Genomic DNA, 18,829 nt, shown 5'->3' on the forward strand with positions numbered 1-18,829 from the left:
CCCTGGGGCACGCCCTCATAATATTCGTCTGTCCTAGTATTGTAGCTAAGTGTTTGATTGTCAAAATAACTTTCAAGAATCCTGCACAGGTAGCCAGGAACCTTCATCTTATGCAGCGCTGCAGTAATGGCTTCTCAGCTTGCGCTGTTAAATGCGTTCTTCACATCGATCGTAGCGACTGCACACAAGCGGTTTACTCGTTCTTTTGTCGTCCTTGCTATGTCGACTGCATCCACCACCCTTTTGATTGCACCTATCGCTGACTTCACTCTCCAAAATCCGAACTGCATCGCCGACAGTCCATTTTCGCCTTCTGTAAATGCCGTCAGCCTATTAAGGATGATCCTCTCCAGTAGCTTCTACTAATCGCTTCTGCGACTGCTGCTATTTCACTGATCGGTGCTATTCGACGTAGTTGCCGACGGTGGAGCTAGCCTTCACCAGCGTAGGAAAACCGAAACCGTTAGAACAACGAGCGCGACCGGAGTAGGCGAAGGATCTAGCCGGGGACTAGCAGAGTAGATTGCGAAAGAGCACCGGTAAACAGTAGTCGAGGTACCTGGTCACCTGTAGGTTCCTTCCACTGGAAGCGCAAGACCAACCTTGGCTACTGGCCAGATAGTATCGTTTCGGGAGATCTTCCACCACGCCGTCGGGAAAATCTTCGACGGGCACTATTCTGAGTATTCCATTTTCCCGTCCACCGGCTCAAATCGTCGCAGCACCATTGTATCGAAATCGCTGGATCGAGCTGTAGAATCGCTGGTTCTTGAATGCTTCCTTTTGAACCCAGAGAACGACATAAAGAGAACTTGGAGAAAGGCCTTTAGAATTCAGGGCTGGCTTCACTACGGATTTAGCTACACCTAAGGCTTCAACATTTTACAACAATTTATTTGTGACGTCTCAATTTCTTGGGTACTTAGCTTTTAGGTGTTCTCACGGATCCGGAGTTTTGCTAATGGTGTTGGTGGGTTGGTGTGGAGGGTGGCAGGATCGCGATGGCTGACGACGGTGACGCTATTCTTGGCGGCCAAAGACAATGGCGCACCCGAGTTGTAACACTCTCCAACGGTCACATCATCGAGTTCAACGGAAGCTGGCTTGACGTGGACCTGGACACCAAGAATCAGCCTGCTACGTCACTACCTAACCTATACTTTTCCGCTATTTCACTGATAATTACCTTTTTCTATTGTTTGTTGTATTCGTTATTTGTTTGTATCACTGTTCGTGGCTAGTTCAACTATAATTGTTAATTAATTTTTATATTAGGTTAGATTTCAGATACTACAATATCAACCATACTAACTGGTTTTTAATCCATATTCTTCCATACTATTTTTACTAACACATTTTTTATCGACTACCATTCACTGCTTAAACGAATACCATTTTTATAATAACCTATTTTACGAAAAGAAACAACACAGAATTAAAAAGAACATCACCATTGAAGAAAAATTATCACTATTAAATGTACTATTTACACGCGCGCGCATTCTACTTCCTTCAAGGATCACTGTTTGTTAAAAGTGACTGGATCTCTGCAAACGGCTTCTTATATAGAATGCCGTTTCGCATAATTGTTTAACTGACATCTATGTTTTTGCTTTCATGTTTGCACATAATGTTATATTCAGCACCCTCTGTGAGTGAAAACAACGCTAACAGGGCTGTGATTATTTTGCCCGATCTCAAACTGCTCGAATATATATCACATCTTGCCTGCTTTGTACGGTTGTTGTGGTGAAATTTTCTGTGAAACTGGCAACACTGAACAATAATGTGCAGACAGTTGAGGTGAAGAATTTGCAGCAAATAGTGTCTGTCGGTGGAGCCAACAAGTAAATCTTGGAACTGAACGGTTGCAAGCTCGCTAAAGTTCGAAACTCGGACATTCAAAGACTACGTGTTCAGTGATCTTCTCAACATCGCTGCACCCAGTGCATAACAGTGAATTTGCATGTCCAAACCATTTTAGATATTTCTTGAAGCAGCAGCATCAGATAAAAACGACTTCAAGTGGAAATTCACTGCTTCGTGTTGTCTGTTCACCCACATAGACAGGCACGGAATGAGTCGGTGGGTCCATCAACAGTTCTCATTGTCAGCGCTATCCCACTGCTGTTGCCATTGCCTCACGGTTTCATCTCTGGCTCTTTTCCGAATTTCCCGTGTGCACCCACTGTTCTCTTCGAGTTGAAGGCTTATATGGATCAATCTTGCTATCACATAGCCTGCTTCCGATGATATCGTACGATACGCACTCGACACACGCATGGCCATCAGTCTGAACGTACTGTTCAGCCGGTAGCGGTTTCTCTTCGTCTGCAGTGCTGTAACCCACACGGGGCCAGCGTATCTAAGTATCGATGTTGACACGTTCGCCAGTTGTCGCTTCTTGCTGCTGCTGATCGCTGAGTTGTTGTGCATGATCCAGGATAGAGCTGATATCACCTTCACGGCTTTCTCACATGGCGACATGGCTTTTGAAGCTCACCCAGCAAACCAGAGATCATGTAAGGATGTTCATTTCAAATTGTATAAATGTACAATTTCCGTTGGAATTTGTTTTGACCAAATATGTAACTTCGAACTGTCATTGCATTACGATTTCTTTTCACTTGGTATGACTCTATTCTTCTTCTTCTTTCAGGCGTTACGTCCCCACTGGGACAGAGCCTGCTTCTCAGCTTAGTGTTCTTATGAGCACTTCCACAGTTATTAACTGAGAGCTTACTATGCCAATGACCATTTTTGCATGTGTATATCGTGTGGCAGGTACGAAGATACTCTATGCCCTGGGAAGTCGAGAAAATTTCCAACCCGAAAAGATCCTCGACCGGTGGGATTCGAACCCACGACCCTCAGCTTGGTCATGCTGAATAGCTGCGCGTTTACCGCTACGGCTATCTGGGCTGACTCTATTATAATCATCAATTTGAGATTACATATGAGTCCATCTGATGTATATATGAAATCAGACAGGGCAAGACCGCCGAAGTGGAAATCACGAACATATTAACTTACCGGTTAAAAGACCATCACCGTTCAACAGAAACACAATGTCATCACTTTGCATAAGTATTTTCGTACGATGTCTTTAATGAATTGCTGCACTTCGTTTCAACAGCACATGTTAATTTGATAAAAACATAAAACCTTCAGTGTTGCACGGGCTTGCTCATTTGCCAAATGACAATTGACAACTAAGTTCGGTAACATTTAAACATAGTGCTCTACAGTGTTCCATTTATATTTGCTAAAAGACCAATTCCTGCAACAAAGATTGCGTAGTGCTGTAGTAGCGTGGATGATTAGTGATCTTAAGGTTCGAGGCTTGTCTACGTTGGGGATTCCGTCTGGTTTCGGAGCCTTCCTGGTTTCGCTACCGCGATCAACTGTTCGTTCGTTACTTAAGCTTCTTCTTAATCGCGATCCTGAGCTCCATATGGTATAGACGGCCAGCTTATCAGTTCGCGCTGCGTGAATACCGCTTCAATGATAGTCTTCATCTTCTCCGGACGCCTATCGGGTGGATCAGCTGGGTCCCTTAACTTCGCCATTGCAACTCTGTAGACGTTACCCTACAGTCTTTGATCTGACCTTTCTGCGTCGTTGCGGGCTCTCTGTATCCTTCTCCTAGCTCGAAGACAACTTGTACGCTGATTGGCTATCGTCGAGTTGCACCAGTATGCTGGGTGGCGACTATGTCTCGGCGACCCTTCCTCGCACGCCTGCCGCTATCAACTCGTTTGCAGTAAACTGCTGAGAATTGCGCTAAAATCTCAACGCCTCAATGAACACATTCTTGACAAACTGCGACGTTTTCCACCTCCGCTCCTTTGATTGAGTCACATACGCTTCCAACTGCCGTCCGCTACCAATACTGTACCGAGCCGCTTGGTGGTCACTGCGGGTCAGAGCGTTAAATTAATCACGATTAAAAATTTGATGATTAAACGGTTAATCATGCAAAAAGCTTTATCATTTGGATTTTTTTCTTTAATCATGGGTAAAGCTAATAATTTTCAACTGTATGACACATTTGTTGCATACTTCAAGGCGTTCAGGGCATCTCCAAAGTCATTTAATCACTGCTTTTATGATGAATCAATGATTAATGATTAATCATTCATTGGCCAGTGATTAAATGCCCAAAAATATGCACTGAACGCCTTGAAGTATGCAACGAATAGGTTATATACTAGAATATGATGAATATTACTCATGATTAACGAAAAATCTCACAAAGAAAGCTTCTGGACTTCTTTGCAGCAAATTAATCACAATTTTTAATCACAAATTGTGATTAAATTTATGATTAATCATTAACGCTCCGCTGCGGGTATACTCCTCACTCATTCCCCAATTGAAACTTTCTGACAGCCTAGGGCATCAATAATTGATTCTCAGTCATTCCCACGGTATGTGCTGGTGGTACCATCATTGGCAACATCTACGTTAAGCCTTGCTAAGGCCTCCAGTAAACTGCTCCCTCTTGGGTTGGTGAAGCGACTGCCCCATTCTATGGCCCGTGAGCTCTTCAGTCAGCATATTGGGCATCTCGTTGAATTGATCAATAGTCCATCGTGGAGGTGCGTAGCTGCTACAGAAGAAGACTCCGTTAATTTTGGCTATAACAATGCATTCATCTGCCCGATGTACCACTTCTTGGAAAGGATATCTTCCTACAGTCCATATCGCCACTGATTTTGCGTTGTTTGCTATCCAGTTCCCTTCACCGACCGGCACACGGCATGGCTCCGATATGATAGCCACATCGCACTTGGACTCCGCCACAGCAAGTGCTGTGTTGTGTCACAGTGGTTGAGGTTAATTTGCATTACCTCCACTGTGTTTTAGTTGCAGTCGCCTTTATGAAGGCTGGGCATTGCATGCCTCCTGAAATGTGGTTGTTACTCTCGCCGTTAACGCAGGTCAGGCCCCTTGCAGAATCGAGCAAGATGACCGTACTCATGGCACCTATAGCATACTTCCGGTTTCTCAGAGACACTCAGTACACATAACTGACAAGTCACATTATGCAAAGCACGCATTGCTTCACGATTTCGTAATGAAAGCAATAAATATTTTAATCGGATTACCCAAAAGGCCACATTGGCGAGCATATTGAATCAGGTGGAACAGGGTTACTTATGATTAGATAAACTATTCAAGTTGGATTGGCGTCGGAGTATCCACAAGTACGGAAATCGCATTTAGAAGGTTACCTCGACAACGTAACTGCTACGAAATCTCATAGAAGTGGTTATGATACTCCCTCTTAGGGTCATCCACAAACACTCAATATTTGAATCACTAAACAAAGGTTTCAAAGAATATGATAATCAGATGTGTTAAAATTTCTCTAAATAAACAAGGTTTTCTTCATCTTATTCATCTTGCAGCGAGACGGAGCGGAAGAGTTCAGCAAGTGTACCCGCTATGCGGTAGACTGGAAAGCGTTACTGGCCGAAAACGACCCGTCAACGATTGCCCCCAATAGCTCCTGGCCTGTGGAGCTCTGTCGCGATGGCTGGGACTACAACAGTTCGATCGTGATGTCTTCTATTGTGATTGATGTAAGTACGAACCGGTTGTTATGCGTCTAAATTTAATATTCTTTTCGATTCTAGTACAATCTAGTCTGCGAGTACGACATTTATCCCACATTGGGACTGGTAGCTCTGAACACCGGGGGGCCGATCGGTGTGTATCTATTCGGGATGCTCAATGATCGCGCCGGTCGACGAATGGCCTACTTCTGCTGTTTGGCAACACTGCTTTTCGGCAGTTTTATCACTGCGGCCAGCAGCAGCTTCTGGATGTGGGCCTTCAGTAGAGTGATCGTGGGTCTCACCATCCCAGCAGTGTACCAAATTCCATTTATCATCGCACTGGAACTGGTTGGACCGAACTACCGATCGTTCGTTACCGTAATGACCTGCACGTTCTACACGTTTGGCCTGATGATGCTCGCTGGAGTAACTTACCTGATACGGGACTGGGTGGAACTTACTCTCTACACCTCGGTACCTTTCCTGTTGTATTTCCTGTACCTGTTCATAATGCCCGAATCGCCACGATGGCTTCTGATGAAGGGTAAACTCGAAGAAGCGCTACAAGTCCTCGAAAAAATGGCCAAAGTCAATGGTAAGCAGTTTCCAGTGGCGTTCAAGAACAAGCTTCAGAAGCGGGTCCAAGCCGAGAAGGACAGAACCGTGAAACGGGAGGAAGTTACAATCGGGGCGTTCGATCTCTGCCGGACGCCAAACATGAGACTGAAAACAATACTTATTACGCTGAATTGGTTCGTCAACGAGACGGTCTACTTGGGCCTGAGCTACTACGGGCCATCTCTCGGGGAGAACCAATATCTAAGCTTCTTCCTATCGTCGCTGGTGGAGATTCCCAGCTATGTGGTGTGTTGGATTATAATGGATCGGTATGGCCGGCGGTGGCCCATGTGTATGCTGATGATTCTTGGGTACAGTTTCCACACGATCTTAGCAAAACCCTTTATGTTAATCTTATGCTTGTGTATTTCAGCGGTATTAGTTGCGTGGCGACGGTGGTCCTACCGGATGATGCAGTGATGGAAACGTTGTTCCTATACCTCTTGTCAAAATCAATGATCTCGGCGTCATTCCTTATAATCTACCCGTTCGCGGGAGAGTTGTACCCGACACAGGTGCGAGGAGTTGGAATTGGTACGTCAAGCTACATCGGCGGCTTGGGACTTATTGTTATTCCATTCATCACGTATTTGGTGAGTTAAACATTGTTGTTAAAGTTGCGCTTCCTAAAAATAGTTTTGAATAGTTGTGGTCATAGCAATTTGAACTATTAGTTTTGTTAGAAGTAAATTACAAACAAATTAAGTATGGTTGACACACCGCTTCGTCAGTCTTCGTTTTCGATGTCTCACTGCTCTTTAAGAGCAGCCAAGACCTCCGTTTCTTAGGTGATCTTATTCAGATTTTTTGAACTAAATAGTCTTTCTGAAATCGTCGCCGGGCATGGAACTTCCGTGATTCACTTTGGCATGGGGTTTTTTTCTTGGCCGAATCGTATGAAACAATAAGGAACACTTCCATACGACGCATATTGTGGCCAAAAATGAGCTCAGTAGCTATAAAAAAAAACCTCTGCCAAAGTGAATCAAAAGTCCCAAGAATAGGATCCGGCTCCCTATCCATTAATTTGAGTTACAATGAACAATGCACAGTGGTCCAGGAATCAGTTTTACGCGGAAAGTTGCATTTTGAGCTTTAGAATGAATTAAGCCCTTTGTTTGGTTTTATTGAAAATTAGGGTGGACCACATTTTCATAGAAATTGTGTAACTAACTTTCTTATTTGTAGAAATGTTATTATACATACTTCAGCAAAGTTGTAGACCATTCAAATTCAAGCAACTTTGCAAAAAAAAGTTTTTTTGTATCTCTTAAATTGACCGATTTAGAGCTTTTTTCCTGCAGTGACATAGGGTGGTCCGAACAAAACTGGTTTTCTGGCTCTACAGTTTTCAATTCAAATTTCTCATCAAATTAGTCTATTAAACACTTTTAGAGTTTTAAAAAATGCGTAATTTGGTAAGTGAAGAAACTCGCTATCTCCTTCCGTTTGAAAGTTATTGTTGTTTTTCTCTCAAAAACATGCCTACTTTGATTGTGAATATCTCTGATTGGGGCAAACATAAAAAATATCTTTTGACGGCGTTCAAAAGACAAAATAAAATTGTATATTATATCAAAAAAATAAAGATGTGTTATTTTTGTAACTCTAATAAAACGTCTTGAAAGTCAAATATTTTTTATCATAAAAACTTTAATAACTTTTGAACTAAAATAGATATCAACAATCTTTTTGCATGAAAATTTGCGTTTTGTTAAGTTCTAAAAGTCGTTCATAGACGACTTTGACGAGAAAATAATATTTAAAAAAACTAGAGTTGAAAAACTTATTTTTGTTGGACCACCCTTCGATGATTAGGAAAAAATGCTCTAGATTGGTCAAATTTTGAGCTACAGAAAAACTTTTTTGGCAAAGCTGATCAAAATTTCAAGTTCCACCGCTTTGCCTAAGAGCATATATCAGTATTTTTTCAAATAAAAAAGTAGATTTTATGATATAAGTGATATTGTGGTCCACCCTAGTTTAAAATGACACAGTATGAAAGCTTACATTTTTAGAAACAATTTTGTAGAAAACCAAAAATTTTATTTTCATGCTCAAAATGCAAAATAATAACGAAATACATACTATGAAAATCTTCAAAATAGTTTTAGAGCCCTATCTTTCTTATTTCAGATTTCTCGTCAAAGCGGTCTATGAACGACTTTAAGAACTTAACAAAACGCAAATTTTCATGCAAAAAGATTGTTGATATCTATTTTATTTCAAAAGTTATTAAAGTTTTTGTGATAAAAAATATTTGACTTTCAAGACGGGATTTTTTGATATAATATACAATTTTATTTTGTCTTTTGAACGCTATCAAAAGATATTTTTTTATGTTTGCCCCAATCAGAGATATTCACAATCAAAGTAGGCATGTTTTTGAGAGAAAAACAACAATAACTCCTAAACGGAAGGAGATAGCGAGTATCTTCACTCACCAAATTACGCATTTTTCATAGCTCTAAAAGTGTTTCATAGACTACTTTGATGAGAAATTTGAATTGAAAACTGTAGAGCCAGAAAACCAGTTTTGTTCGGACCACCCTATGTCACCGTAGGAAAAAAGCTCTAAATCGGTCAATTTAAGAGATACAAAAAAACTTTTTTTTGCAAAGTTGCTTGAAATTGAATGGTCTACAACTTTGCTCAAGCATGTATAATAAAATTTCTACAAATAAGAAAGTTAGTTACACAATTTCTATGAAAATGTGGTCCACCCTAATTTTCAATAAAACCAAACAAAGGGCTCAACTAATACAAACAACTTTGTAGAAGACCGTTTTTGTCTAATGTTTCATTCTAAAGCTCAAAATGCATCTTTCCGCGTAAAACTGATTCCTGGACCATAGTGCAATGTCGTGTCCAAGACATAATGTAGATAAAGACAATATGTATAAAAGGGTTTTGTACAAAAACTGGGTTAAAGTCTGATTTGAATCATGAAATTGTATGTTTTGCTGACAGTTCAATAAATTACGGTTCTAAGACTTTCATTTTTCAAACATTGTTGTTCAAACAAGTTTAACCAGTTGAAAATTCTAATTTTATTCAAAATCACGAGCGGTTATATAATATTACAAGGAAACTGCAAAAAATGGCATGTATTGATTGTCTTTAAGATTGCTTTGACTGGCTATGACTATATTGTCCCGTTCCTATATGTTTTATATTTGTTCTGTCTTCATTGAAAATGTATTTAAGAATCTATACAATTTCGTGAACATCATGCCTATAGATAGTGAAGTGGAAGAATGAACTGCTGTGAAAAAAATTGAAAACAATAGATAAAACTTTATGCAAAGCTTATTTTTACATCCAAAATCTTACAAGATTTTCGTAGTAGCATAAACATTTCAGACTTTCATGAATAAATGACGTATAAAATAAGATTTTTGCACGGTTTTTACGGTGGTAGCTAATTGAAGCATACTTTATGAGGTCTTAAGGTTATCGGGATCTAAATCGGGTTTTTGAGCTCAATACCCATAACCCGTATGACCATACTGCCTTGCCTTCCCATATCATGGTAATTTTACTATGGTGTTTGCAAAATTTTCGCTTGAGGATACCCTATAGCATATAGCACAGAGACTATAGCATAATTGGCAAGTTGTCAAAGCGTGTATGGTTTTTTTTCATTTCCTCCTATTTAATTATTTCCACTAGAATTTTATTCAGAAATTTCTGTATAAATTTTCCCAATAATTTCTGAACAAAATCACCCAGGAGAATCATTACGAATTTCTTTAAGGATTTATCTAGAATGTTTTATTCAAGAGTATCCCTTGCAGCCATTTTTGGAATCCAAGAAGTAATATCTTGAGAAATTTATCTGGTAGTGTTCTTGATGATATTCATAAATAAATTATAAAAGTAATAACCGAAGGAAACATAGGATGAAGTCCCGCAAAATTTTTGGAAGTGTTCTCTAATGTATCCTTGTTAGAATTATTGTTACAATATTTTAAGGAAATAAAATGATGGTGATTAAAGCAATTTGGATGATGGTGATCAAAGTAATTTGGACAGACCGTTTCGCGTTTATAATTTGGCCATTTACGGCAAAATCAAATGTAGGTGGCCAAATTATATACGCGTAACGCTCTCTCCAAGATACATAAAACACCCTAGTCAGACATTTTTGCTATGTGGTCGGTGGTGCCAATCTCGGTAAAAAGCTTCAATAGATTCCGATACTAAAAAAAAAATAATAAATCAGTGTTTTAACCACTTTAGCATATTTTCCTATTCCAAAAACGGCTTTATCACATTCAAAATATAATTCAAAATATAGCTTCAAATTTGAACCATAGCACTTTTGATCATGTTTGACATTCAGTCGACAAAAGGCCACAGGGGCTCAAATTTTTAACACTGGGATTGTTCCTATTTGACATTTCGGAAGGGGCACAGAAAACAAAATACACCCAACCAACAGTTTAAACCAAGGGGTGTGACAAAATCTAAAAAATCAGTAAAAAATGTTTTATGGCTGTAAAACCAACGAAAAACTTTCAAAAATTGAGTATACATGTGTTTCTGGCCTAAACTTAAACGTTTGGTACTGAAATTGAGACAGGGCTTTAGGACTGTATTTCAAAGGTGCAAAAGAAATCACTAATTATATATGATCCATATATTGTATTTGAATCTGTTCATTTTAAATCACTCATTATGCCAAACGGGATAGGTAAGAAAGTCCTGTTTTGTTTTTATACAACTTTTTCAATTTAACCTAAAATGTTCTACTGAATGTGATATTACGTCATGTAAAAACAAGCAATTGAAAAAAAGTTCATTTTTTTTCATTGGGAAACGTATGAAAATTAGCCAAATTCCCTTCCCCATTGGGTCAAACGAACTAGAAATGATACGCAATGAAAATAAATCAATACAATCTTCTTACGCTAAAGTTTTCTAGAGTTTTCCAATAATAATTGATATGTTGGACACAAATGTGAGATTTCAAAATAGTATTTATCCACTCCTTAAAAGTGACAATATAAAAAGCCCTTATTTTCAAGTTTCTTTCAATGATTTTTTAAAAATAAGTTATAGCTACGGGAATCTAATTTTATGATGTTAGGTATAGAGTAAGGTGGGGGAAAAATTTGACCTTACTGGACTAATAGATATTTCCAGAAAAACTATAACAGTCAAAAATAAATAAATATCACGCAGGGAACCAGCTTGTATCAAAATATTTAAATTGACTTAAATGGACTTTTGCCCCACTGTACGTAGGTCCAGATTTTCAAATAGCTGGCAAATGCCCAATTTCCAAACTAAATTTTTAGTTGAAAAAAGTCAAACATTCACCTGATATAGTAGGTTAAAGCAGAAAAAATACATACAAGACTTTAAAATAAAAATATTGCCCTGCATGAAAGCTGCATATGTCCAAAAACCTGAATTTTTGCTTCATAACTCAACTAATTCATTGCCACCAAAACCTTGTAAATTTGGGCTTCACCATATTTTTTAGTCGATAACTTATCCTTATATACATTCAACATCTTCAGATACAAATTTATATTGAAGTGTCGTTAACCTTATTAAATTGATACTTACACAGCGTAACAAAAATGACATTTCTGCGTGTCTCAAGGATTAATTTATGTGTCTCTAGTAGATTTGGGGTTGCTGAATCTGGTGCCATTCTCAGAAATGTTCCAGCACGTCACAATTTTTGGCTACAGGTCGCTAAAGTTGTATCAAACACTGGTTTTATTCATGTTTACATGAAATTTGAAGTAACATTTATCAAACTTTTTTGTAATCTAATCCACCAAACATGCAAAATAGAACTTGAACTTTCATTTCAGATATAATTTGATTGAAATTGCATTATTAAATTTCGATTAAACCGATTTTTTCAATACTAAATTCTTCGTTTCCTCTATATGACAAAATACAACAATTCTCTAAATAAAAAAATAACTTTTTGCAATTTCTCATCGTAATAGGCTGTTTTTCATCACGCCAATTTGTCATGAAACGGCCTACTTTCCTGCACTGAAGTAGCAGTGCGGGAATAGTCATTACCTAACTGAAACCAGTGCTGTAATGATTCATTACGCAACGCTTTCTCATTACGTAACTGTTTTGGGTTGCGTAATGAATCATAACACAACAATTTTTCAGAAATTGTGAAATAATGGTGAATGCATTCCGACATAATTTCTGATACCCTCAAGTGGTCTTTTACGAAATTGCAAAAAATGTTGTACGTAACTCGTTGCAGAACTCGATTTTTACAGCACGAGTCGTAAAATTATCCTACGAGGCTTGCCATTCTGCAACGAGAATCATCATTCTGCAACTTGTTCCGTAAACTACTATTTCCGCATCGAAAGTATTACAAACTTTGATGATAAGTGCTGTTATACACATAAAGTTTGAATTCTGTGGCAAATTTAGCCAAAAAAAACAAGCTGGCAAACTTTCATGCAAGTTGGCTGAAACAGTCATTTGTTGCATTTTCAACAGCCAATATCTCAAAAACTAGACGTGCTATGATATTTCTGAAAATGGCAATGGATTCAGCAACCCTTAATTAAGTTAGTAGCGGTATTTTGGTGCTGGAGACGAAAACGTGTTCCGCAGTGTTATTGTTGTCGTTCTGACCTCGTTCGTTTCGAATTTTCTGAACATATAATTGTTTTTTTCTTCGATTAATTCTCAAGAATTTTTTCAAAGGTTTCTTTGAAATTTTGATCGAAAACTTCATCAATGGTGCCCCCATGCGTTACTCTAGATATTTTTCATGAAATTCGTTAATTCATCCACTACATGTATATCTATGCTCGATGACCTCCCAGTAAACACAAGATCGTTTATGATGTATCTAAGTACAAAAGTGGAGGCGATATACGTACATATTGCATGCAGCCTTATGGCGTATGCTCGTATATCGCCTCCACATCTGTACTTTTATGCACTATCATGTATGATTTTGTGTTTGCTGGGGTTATTGGAAAAATACAGAAACTCGGAAGTCGAGTCGTCACGCAAAAGAGAAATGACTGTTTAGGGTAACCAATATATTTTGGACCCCCATGGCCATTTTCCTGCAAATTTCCCAGTTTAAATCGAAAGACCAACTCAATTTGCATGCCATTTGGAAAGATAGGACTATTCCGCACTTGCATCAACCGTTTTTACAAAGAAAATGTGTTTATTCTATCTGAAATTAATTTAATTTAATTGGTGCATCCATGCAACCGTTACAACACGTTACACACATAAATTGAAGCCGTCAGAAATTTTTCAAATGTAAACAAAAACTTTTTTCAAATTTCTGGACAAAAAGCGTAGAATTTGTTCGGTTTTCCATTGTCGATCGATTGATTAGACTATGGGCAAGCATATTATACATCCAGTGTCATGCACTTTGTCGCCAAACGATAAAAAATGCCGGGGGTCCAAAATATATACCATGAGGGTCCAAAATGTATTGGTGTGTCCAAAATAATGAAAAACAGTGCATCACAATTTAATTATTTTCGACGTTTTTTTGGATCCTACATGACCGTTTGGGCATTTTTATCTCGTAGAGGAAGTTTTTCTCTACATTTTGACGTGTTCTTTGACTTGGGTACGCTGTGCAATTGATTATTTGGGACACAAAACTAAAATCACTTCCTTAGGGGGTCCAAAATACGACCGTTACCCTAATTCCTTATTCAGTTTTTACATTGAACTTGTGCGTCTGTTCTTTTTGTCTACTTGCAGCACTGCCGTTCTACGCATATTTGTCCCGCGGTCTATAAGCTTCATAGAACATGGGAATAGTAGGCGTAGAATGGCAGAGCAGGACTGCCAAACGTACGGTTTGAAGAATCTTCTCATATCTGGCCCGTTTGCCAATTTAGGAATAGATTACACCAAGACTATTTATTGAATTGGTATCTCTTTATTTAGAGTTTGAATAGTCGTTTGGATTGTTTTACCTATAAGTAAATCTAAATTGCGACGATCTGTTCTTGATTCAGAATAAGAATAAATCGTGTTATATCAATGCTAAGATTAATTTAAGTGGAATAACATGAAAAATAACTCTGACATAAATAAAATAAAAACAATTTGATAAACAACACAGAATTCAAATTATGCTTAAAAAAGTGTTTACGAGCAGCCCAAATTCAAATTCTATTTCAGATTCCTAAGCGGAATTCTCGCAGTATCTCAGAAATGATTTTAACAAAATAAATAGACAACATTCTGAGCAGAACTTTCACAAAATATGTGGAATCTGGAACTGGGACATTTTTTTTACAAAACCCTAGATAGTCAGAAATTTTGCATCATTCCAGGAGGACATTCAACAGAATTTGGAGGAGGATTCTTGTGAAATTTTGAACAGGACTCCAACAGATTCTTCTTCTTGACATTACGTCCTCATTGGGACTGAGCCTGCACCTCAGCTCAGTGTTCTAATGAGCACTTCCACAATATTAACTGAGAGCTATCTTTGCCAATGTTGCCATTTTTTGCATTCGATGATACTCTATGCCCAGCGAAGTCAAGGAAATTTCCTTTTACGAAAAGACACTGAACCGACCGGGAATCGAACCAGACACCTTCAGCATGGCTTTGCTTTGTAGCCGCAGACTCTAACCACTAGGCTAAGAAAGCCCCCTCCACTATGACAAATTCCAGTACTTGATTTGAAACCGAATCTACACGGATAAAATGAATATTTAATATTCAAGTATTTTTTTAATTTATATTTGAGTTATTTTTCTTTCACTGGTTCATTTGTTGCTTCTATTGTTGCCAGAGAGCGAAGAGCAAACCAACCCAAAAACCGAACCTTAGTACGTTAGGTTACTTCAAATTGGAGTAAGTGGCATGGCACTAAAAGTTGAGTGATTTGATCTGCCTATTGAGTGAAAAGAACTTAGCCAATAGGTATGTTTTTCGCATGGCTTTAATCGAAAACAACTTCAACCGCATTAACTCAAAATTAGGTTAATTCATCAAAACCCCTGCAAAAATCCAACTTGAAAACATTCTGGTGATTTTGTTTTGGGAAATTTGTAGAAATTCCTGCAGAAATGCCTGCGAGAATTTCTGAGAGAATCTCTGGAAAAGTTTTCCAAGGTGTTTTCGGTGTTTCCGAACAAAATTTCGGAGGAATCTCTGGATATGTTAATATCAAAATTGTTGGTGAAATTCATGACACAATCTAACAAAAATACCAAAAGATTTTTCCACAAAATATCTTGATAAGTTGCTGATATTGAACAAATCATTAAGTAAATTTTGGCTGGATAAGTTGTTATTATAACGTTCCTGGGAAATAGATTCTGATCCATTCGCCTTCCATTCCAGGGCAAGGAGAACCTCGTCCTCCCGCTGGTCATCATGGGCTGCGTGTCGGTGGCCGGCGGCTTCACCGGTCTGCGCCTGCCGGAAACCCTCCACAACCGACTGCCGCAAACGCTGGAAGAGGGCGAACTGTTCGGCCAGGACTGGACCTTCGACGATTGCTTCCGGTGCATTCCGGTGAAGAAGTCGCCCGCCGGATCGTACGAAAACCTCTCGCATCAACCATCGGACACGGCCCTGGAGCTGAACAGTGCCGTACCGCTTGTGAACGGCTGTCGAGGTTCGGGTGGCGGCGCTGCTGGGTCCGGCGCGGGTTATGAAGGGCCCAGCTCGACGGAGAAGACACCGCTGGAGATTGCGCGATTGAGGCGGCAGTCGATGAAACGGCTGGTCAGGCAGGCCAGCACCATGGACACCCAGAAAACGGCGGACGGAGCCATGCAGTTGACGTATTGGTTCTGAGGGGGGGTGAGTTGGGGACGCAGTCACAGTCAGTATTGTGTGTTTCGGAAAATGAAAACGAGCGGTTTTTATTTTTTGAACATATTTTAACAATAAAGAAATACGTATATGTATATTTTCGGTTCCTTTTCTGATTTGTTCTGCATTTTCTATAATAATAATGTGCATTGACAACATTCACTTATATAAAACTAAAGTTTTCTGGTTGTATTTAGCTTCAACGTATTCTAGTTGTTTTTCTTACTTTTTTCTGTTTTAAGGGATAGATTGGTTGTTTCATTCACGATGGAGTTGATTTTATCATTTAACATATTTGTTCTTTACAGTATTTGCAAGTATTTGTCTCGAGATTTTTCTTAAACAGATTTCTGGTAGGTTACATGAAACAATCGATTGTATTTCTGTCATTCTCCATCATTTCGATGGCGAATCATTGAACTTAAACTACTTCCATGCTTGTGTTTCGTCGCGAGAAGCATTCTCATGATGTATAGGCATTTCTAAGGATATGTTTCTTAAGAGTTTCTCATTCACGTGCACATTTTGCTATGCTTGGTTTGTTATAATTATAGGAAAGAAGGTTTGACGATTGTACGAGTACAGATTGGTAATCGTTGTGTGGGTGACGGTTCTAGTTTGGGAAATCAAAATGTCTCTCGCTTTCAACTACTTTGTACTAAGGAATCAAATTACTCTAGCTAAATAAGTTACCGTTTATTTGTATGTCTCTAGTTGTTTGCGTAAAATGGTTAGGATAGTGCATGTCGGTTGACAGGGATAAAAAACGATGTTGTAAAATCCTAGGAAGAAATCAAAATAAGTACGATTGGGTTCGCTTTTTACGCCATAGTTTTTTTTTCGAGAGATTTCGTTATCTTGTTGGGACGGCGATCAGTTGTCTTCGTTATCTCTCAAAGTGTGTATGTGTGTCTGTTTACTCATTCGCGTATTTCTAGGTTAGATAGATGACACAAAGTGTTGTTAGTTAAAATGTCTTTTATGTTGATGTTTGAATTAGATTATTTGGCAAGTGATGGATCGAATCTTGCTCTTTTTATGTTTCTTTTTTTTCTGTTTGTGTTTATATTCCTATCGAACCGAATTGGCCGTTCTGTGATACACAAAAACGATGTAAGTCGATTGATAACATAGTTGGATTCATGCTTATCTAGAGAGCCTAATCGTTCATTACTAGAGTCATCAGTGTATAGTTAATAGTCTATAGATTAAAATTCCGTTATTGTAAATATCCGATTGTAAATTTGTTGAAAATAAACTATGAAAAGATCAGCAGGATAGATTTGTTCTGTATACTAATATGATCACATTCCAACGCAAATTGTCGTTCGAAGTCACACTGAGAATTTCGGAAAAGGTTGGAACTAAATTTCTAATGTTATATCACAAATGTACCCTACACAGTAAAGAAGGAAACTTGTTATCACTACTAAAATTTCGATGTCCGAAAAAGAACTTAAGCTTGGTTTCGTTTGTTTTCCGAAAATCTAGAAATTTCGATCAAATGGAAAAAATCTTTTCCAAAATGCGTTGCCGGTTGTTGCAACCGGAAAGAGAGTCATACTCCTCAGATTAATGTCACTGATTTGTTGTTGTTTAATGAGTTTTAGTTTTATCTAAAAGGCATACCGTTCCTTTAAAAATTTCCTGCTCTTTTCCCTTGTCTCTCGGTTCTCTCTCTAAAAAAGTCAACTCCAAATTTTGTTTGGGTAAAATCTTCTGTTCTGGATTCGAATGGCACTTTCAGGTAGGTTTGTATTACCGTGCATATTTGCACGGCTGTCATAGATAAAGGGGGAGAAGGCGGGTCACATACAAATAGGCGCCCGGGGAGGGGACCTCTGTTCTATTGTGCTGCTTAAAAATGCTATCATAATCCCATCGCAGTGGGCTGTTGGTCCGGGTATTTTCGGGGGTTGTCAAGCGTTCGAAGGACAGAGGAGATGCTAACCAATCGCAGTAGGCGACCGGACGGTATTCATTTACATTGTTTGGTTTCTATAGGCACGAGTGTCGTTTCTGTTCTGTTTACACAACAAAATGGATCGATGTGACGTCTGTATACTTTTGTTCACTATAGTGGAGACTGGGGCTGGTTGAAAGTGGTGCCATCTAACTACAGGTTTAGATTGAAATGGCAGTTCAAGCATGTATTTTTTTTCTCTATTCTGTCGTCATTTTGGTTTTATTTATCATTGTTTCGACGTTTGTTTCTGTTCGTGTGATTGTATACATCTATTACTTATAGAAGGTAAGTACGCGATTACTCCTTATTAAAATCAAACAAAACAAAAACGTAATACATATATAATATCGTTTAACAAAATAAGATCAATGGCAAGTTCTGGTAACGTAAAATTTGTTATTCTTACAAATAGAACTAACAGAAGACGAACTTAGAAGCTAACTGGCAAGTAGAAAATTTGTGCTCACTGGTGTTTGAGTATTCTTTTCGTCGCTATTACTGGAAAAACTCGCTCTGCATCCATATGGGGAGGAGGAAGGTTCAAAACAATTTACACGAGTTGATGGACATCCATCCAAGCAATCCAATCGAATATATATTCCGTCAAATGATTCTCGTTTAACACATAATGGACTAGCATAAAAATATCGCAATGTTCTTCCTTCTTTTTTTCTAGTTATATATCGGGGAATCCACATGTACAGGGGGAAGTGCATTTTTTCTTACGTTAAAACGTTTCTTACATCGGTAATAAGGGAACTAAATACAGGGGTTTTTGAACGTCCATTGAACTTAACCTAAAAATTTCATCGTCACAATCTTCTAGGTGTATGAAAGTACGGGTGTCTGTTTACAATCGCTT

General features: G+C 38.5%; 1 protein-coding gene across 1 annotated transcript in view; it reads left to right on the forward strand.

Annotated features, from left to right (window-relative positions):
* Window positions 1–17,279, forward strand: part of LOC5577560 (carcinine transporter) — a 46,822-nt gene extending 29,543 nt beyond the window's left edge. The window contains exons 3-6 of the mRNA XM_021846265.1: window positions 5,415–5,588; window positions 5,643–6,493; window positions 6,556–6,775; window positions 15,525–17,279. Of these exons, the coding sequence (XP_021701957.1) occupies window positions 5,415–5,588; window positions 5,643–6,493; window positions 6,556–6,775; window positions 15,525–15,983 (1,704 nt within the window). The 3' untranslated portion in view covers window positions 15,984–17,279. The remainder of the gene's footprint in view (window positions 1–5,414; window positions 5,589–5,642; window positions 6,494–6,555; window positions 6,776–15,524) is intronic.
* Window positions 17,280–18,829: the final 1,550 nt, after the last annotated feature.

Source organism: Aedes aegypti, chromosome 2 (genome assembly GCF_002204515.2).
Source record: "Aedes aegypti strain LVP_AGWG chromosome 2, AaegL5.0 Primary Assembly, whole genome shotgun sequence".
In the NCBI taxonomy this organism is placed as follows: domain Eukaryota; kingdom Metazoa; phylum Arthropoda; class Insecta; order Diptera; family Culicidae; genus Aedes; species Aedes aegypti.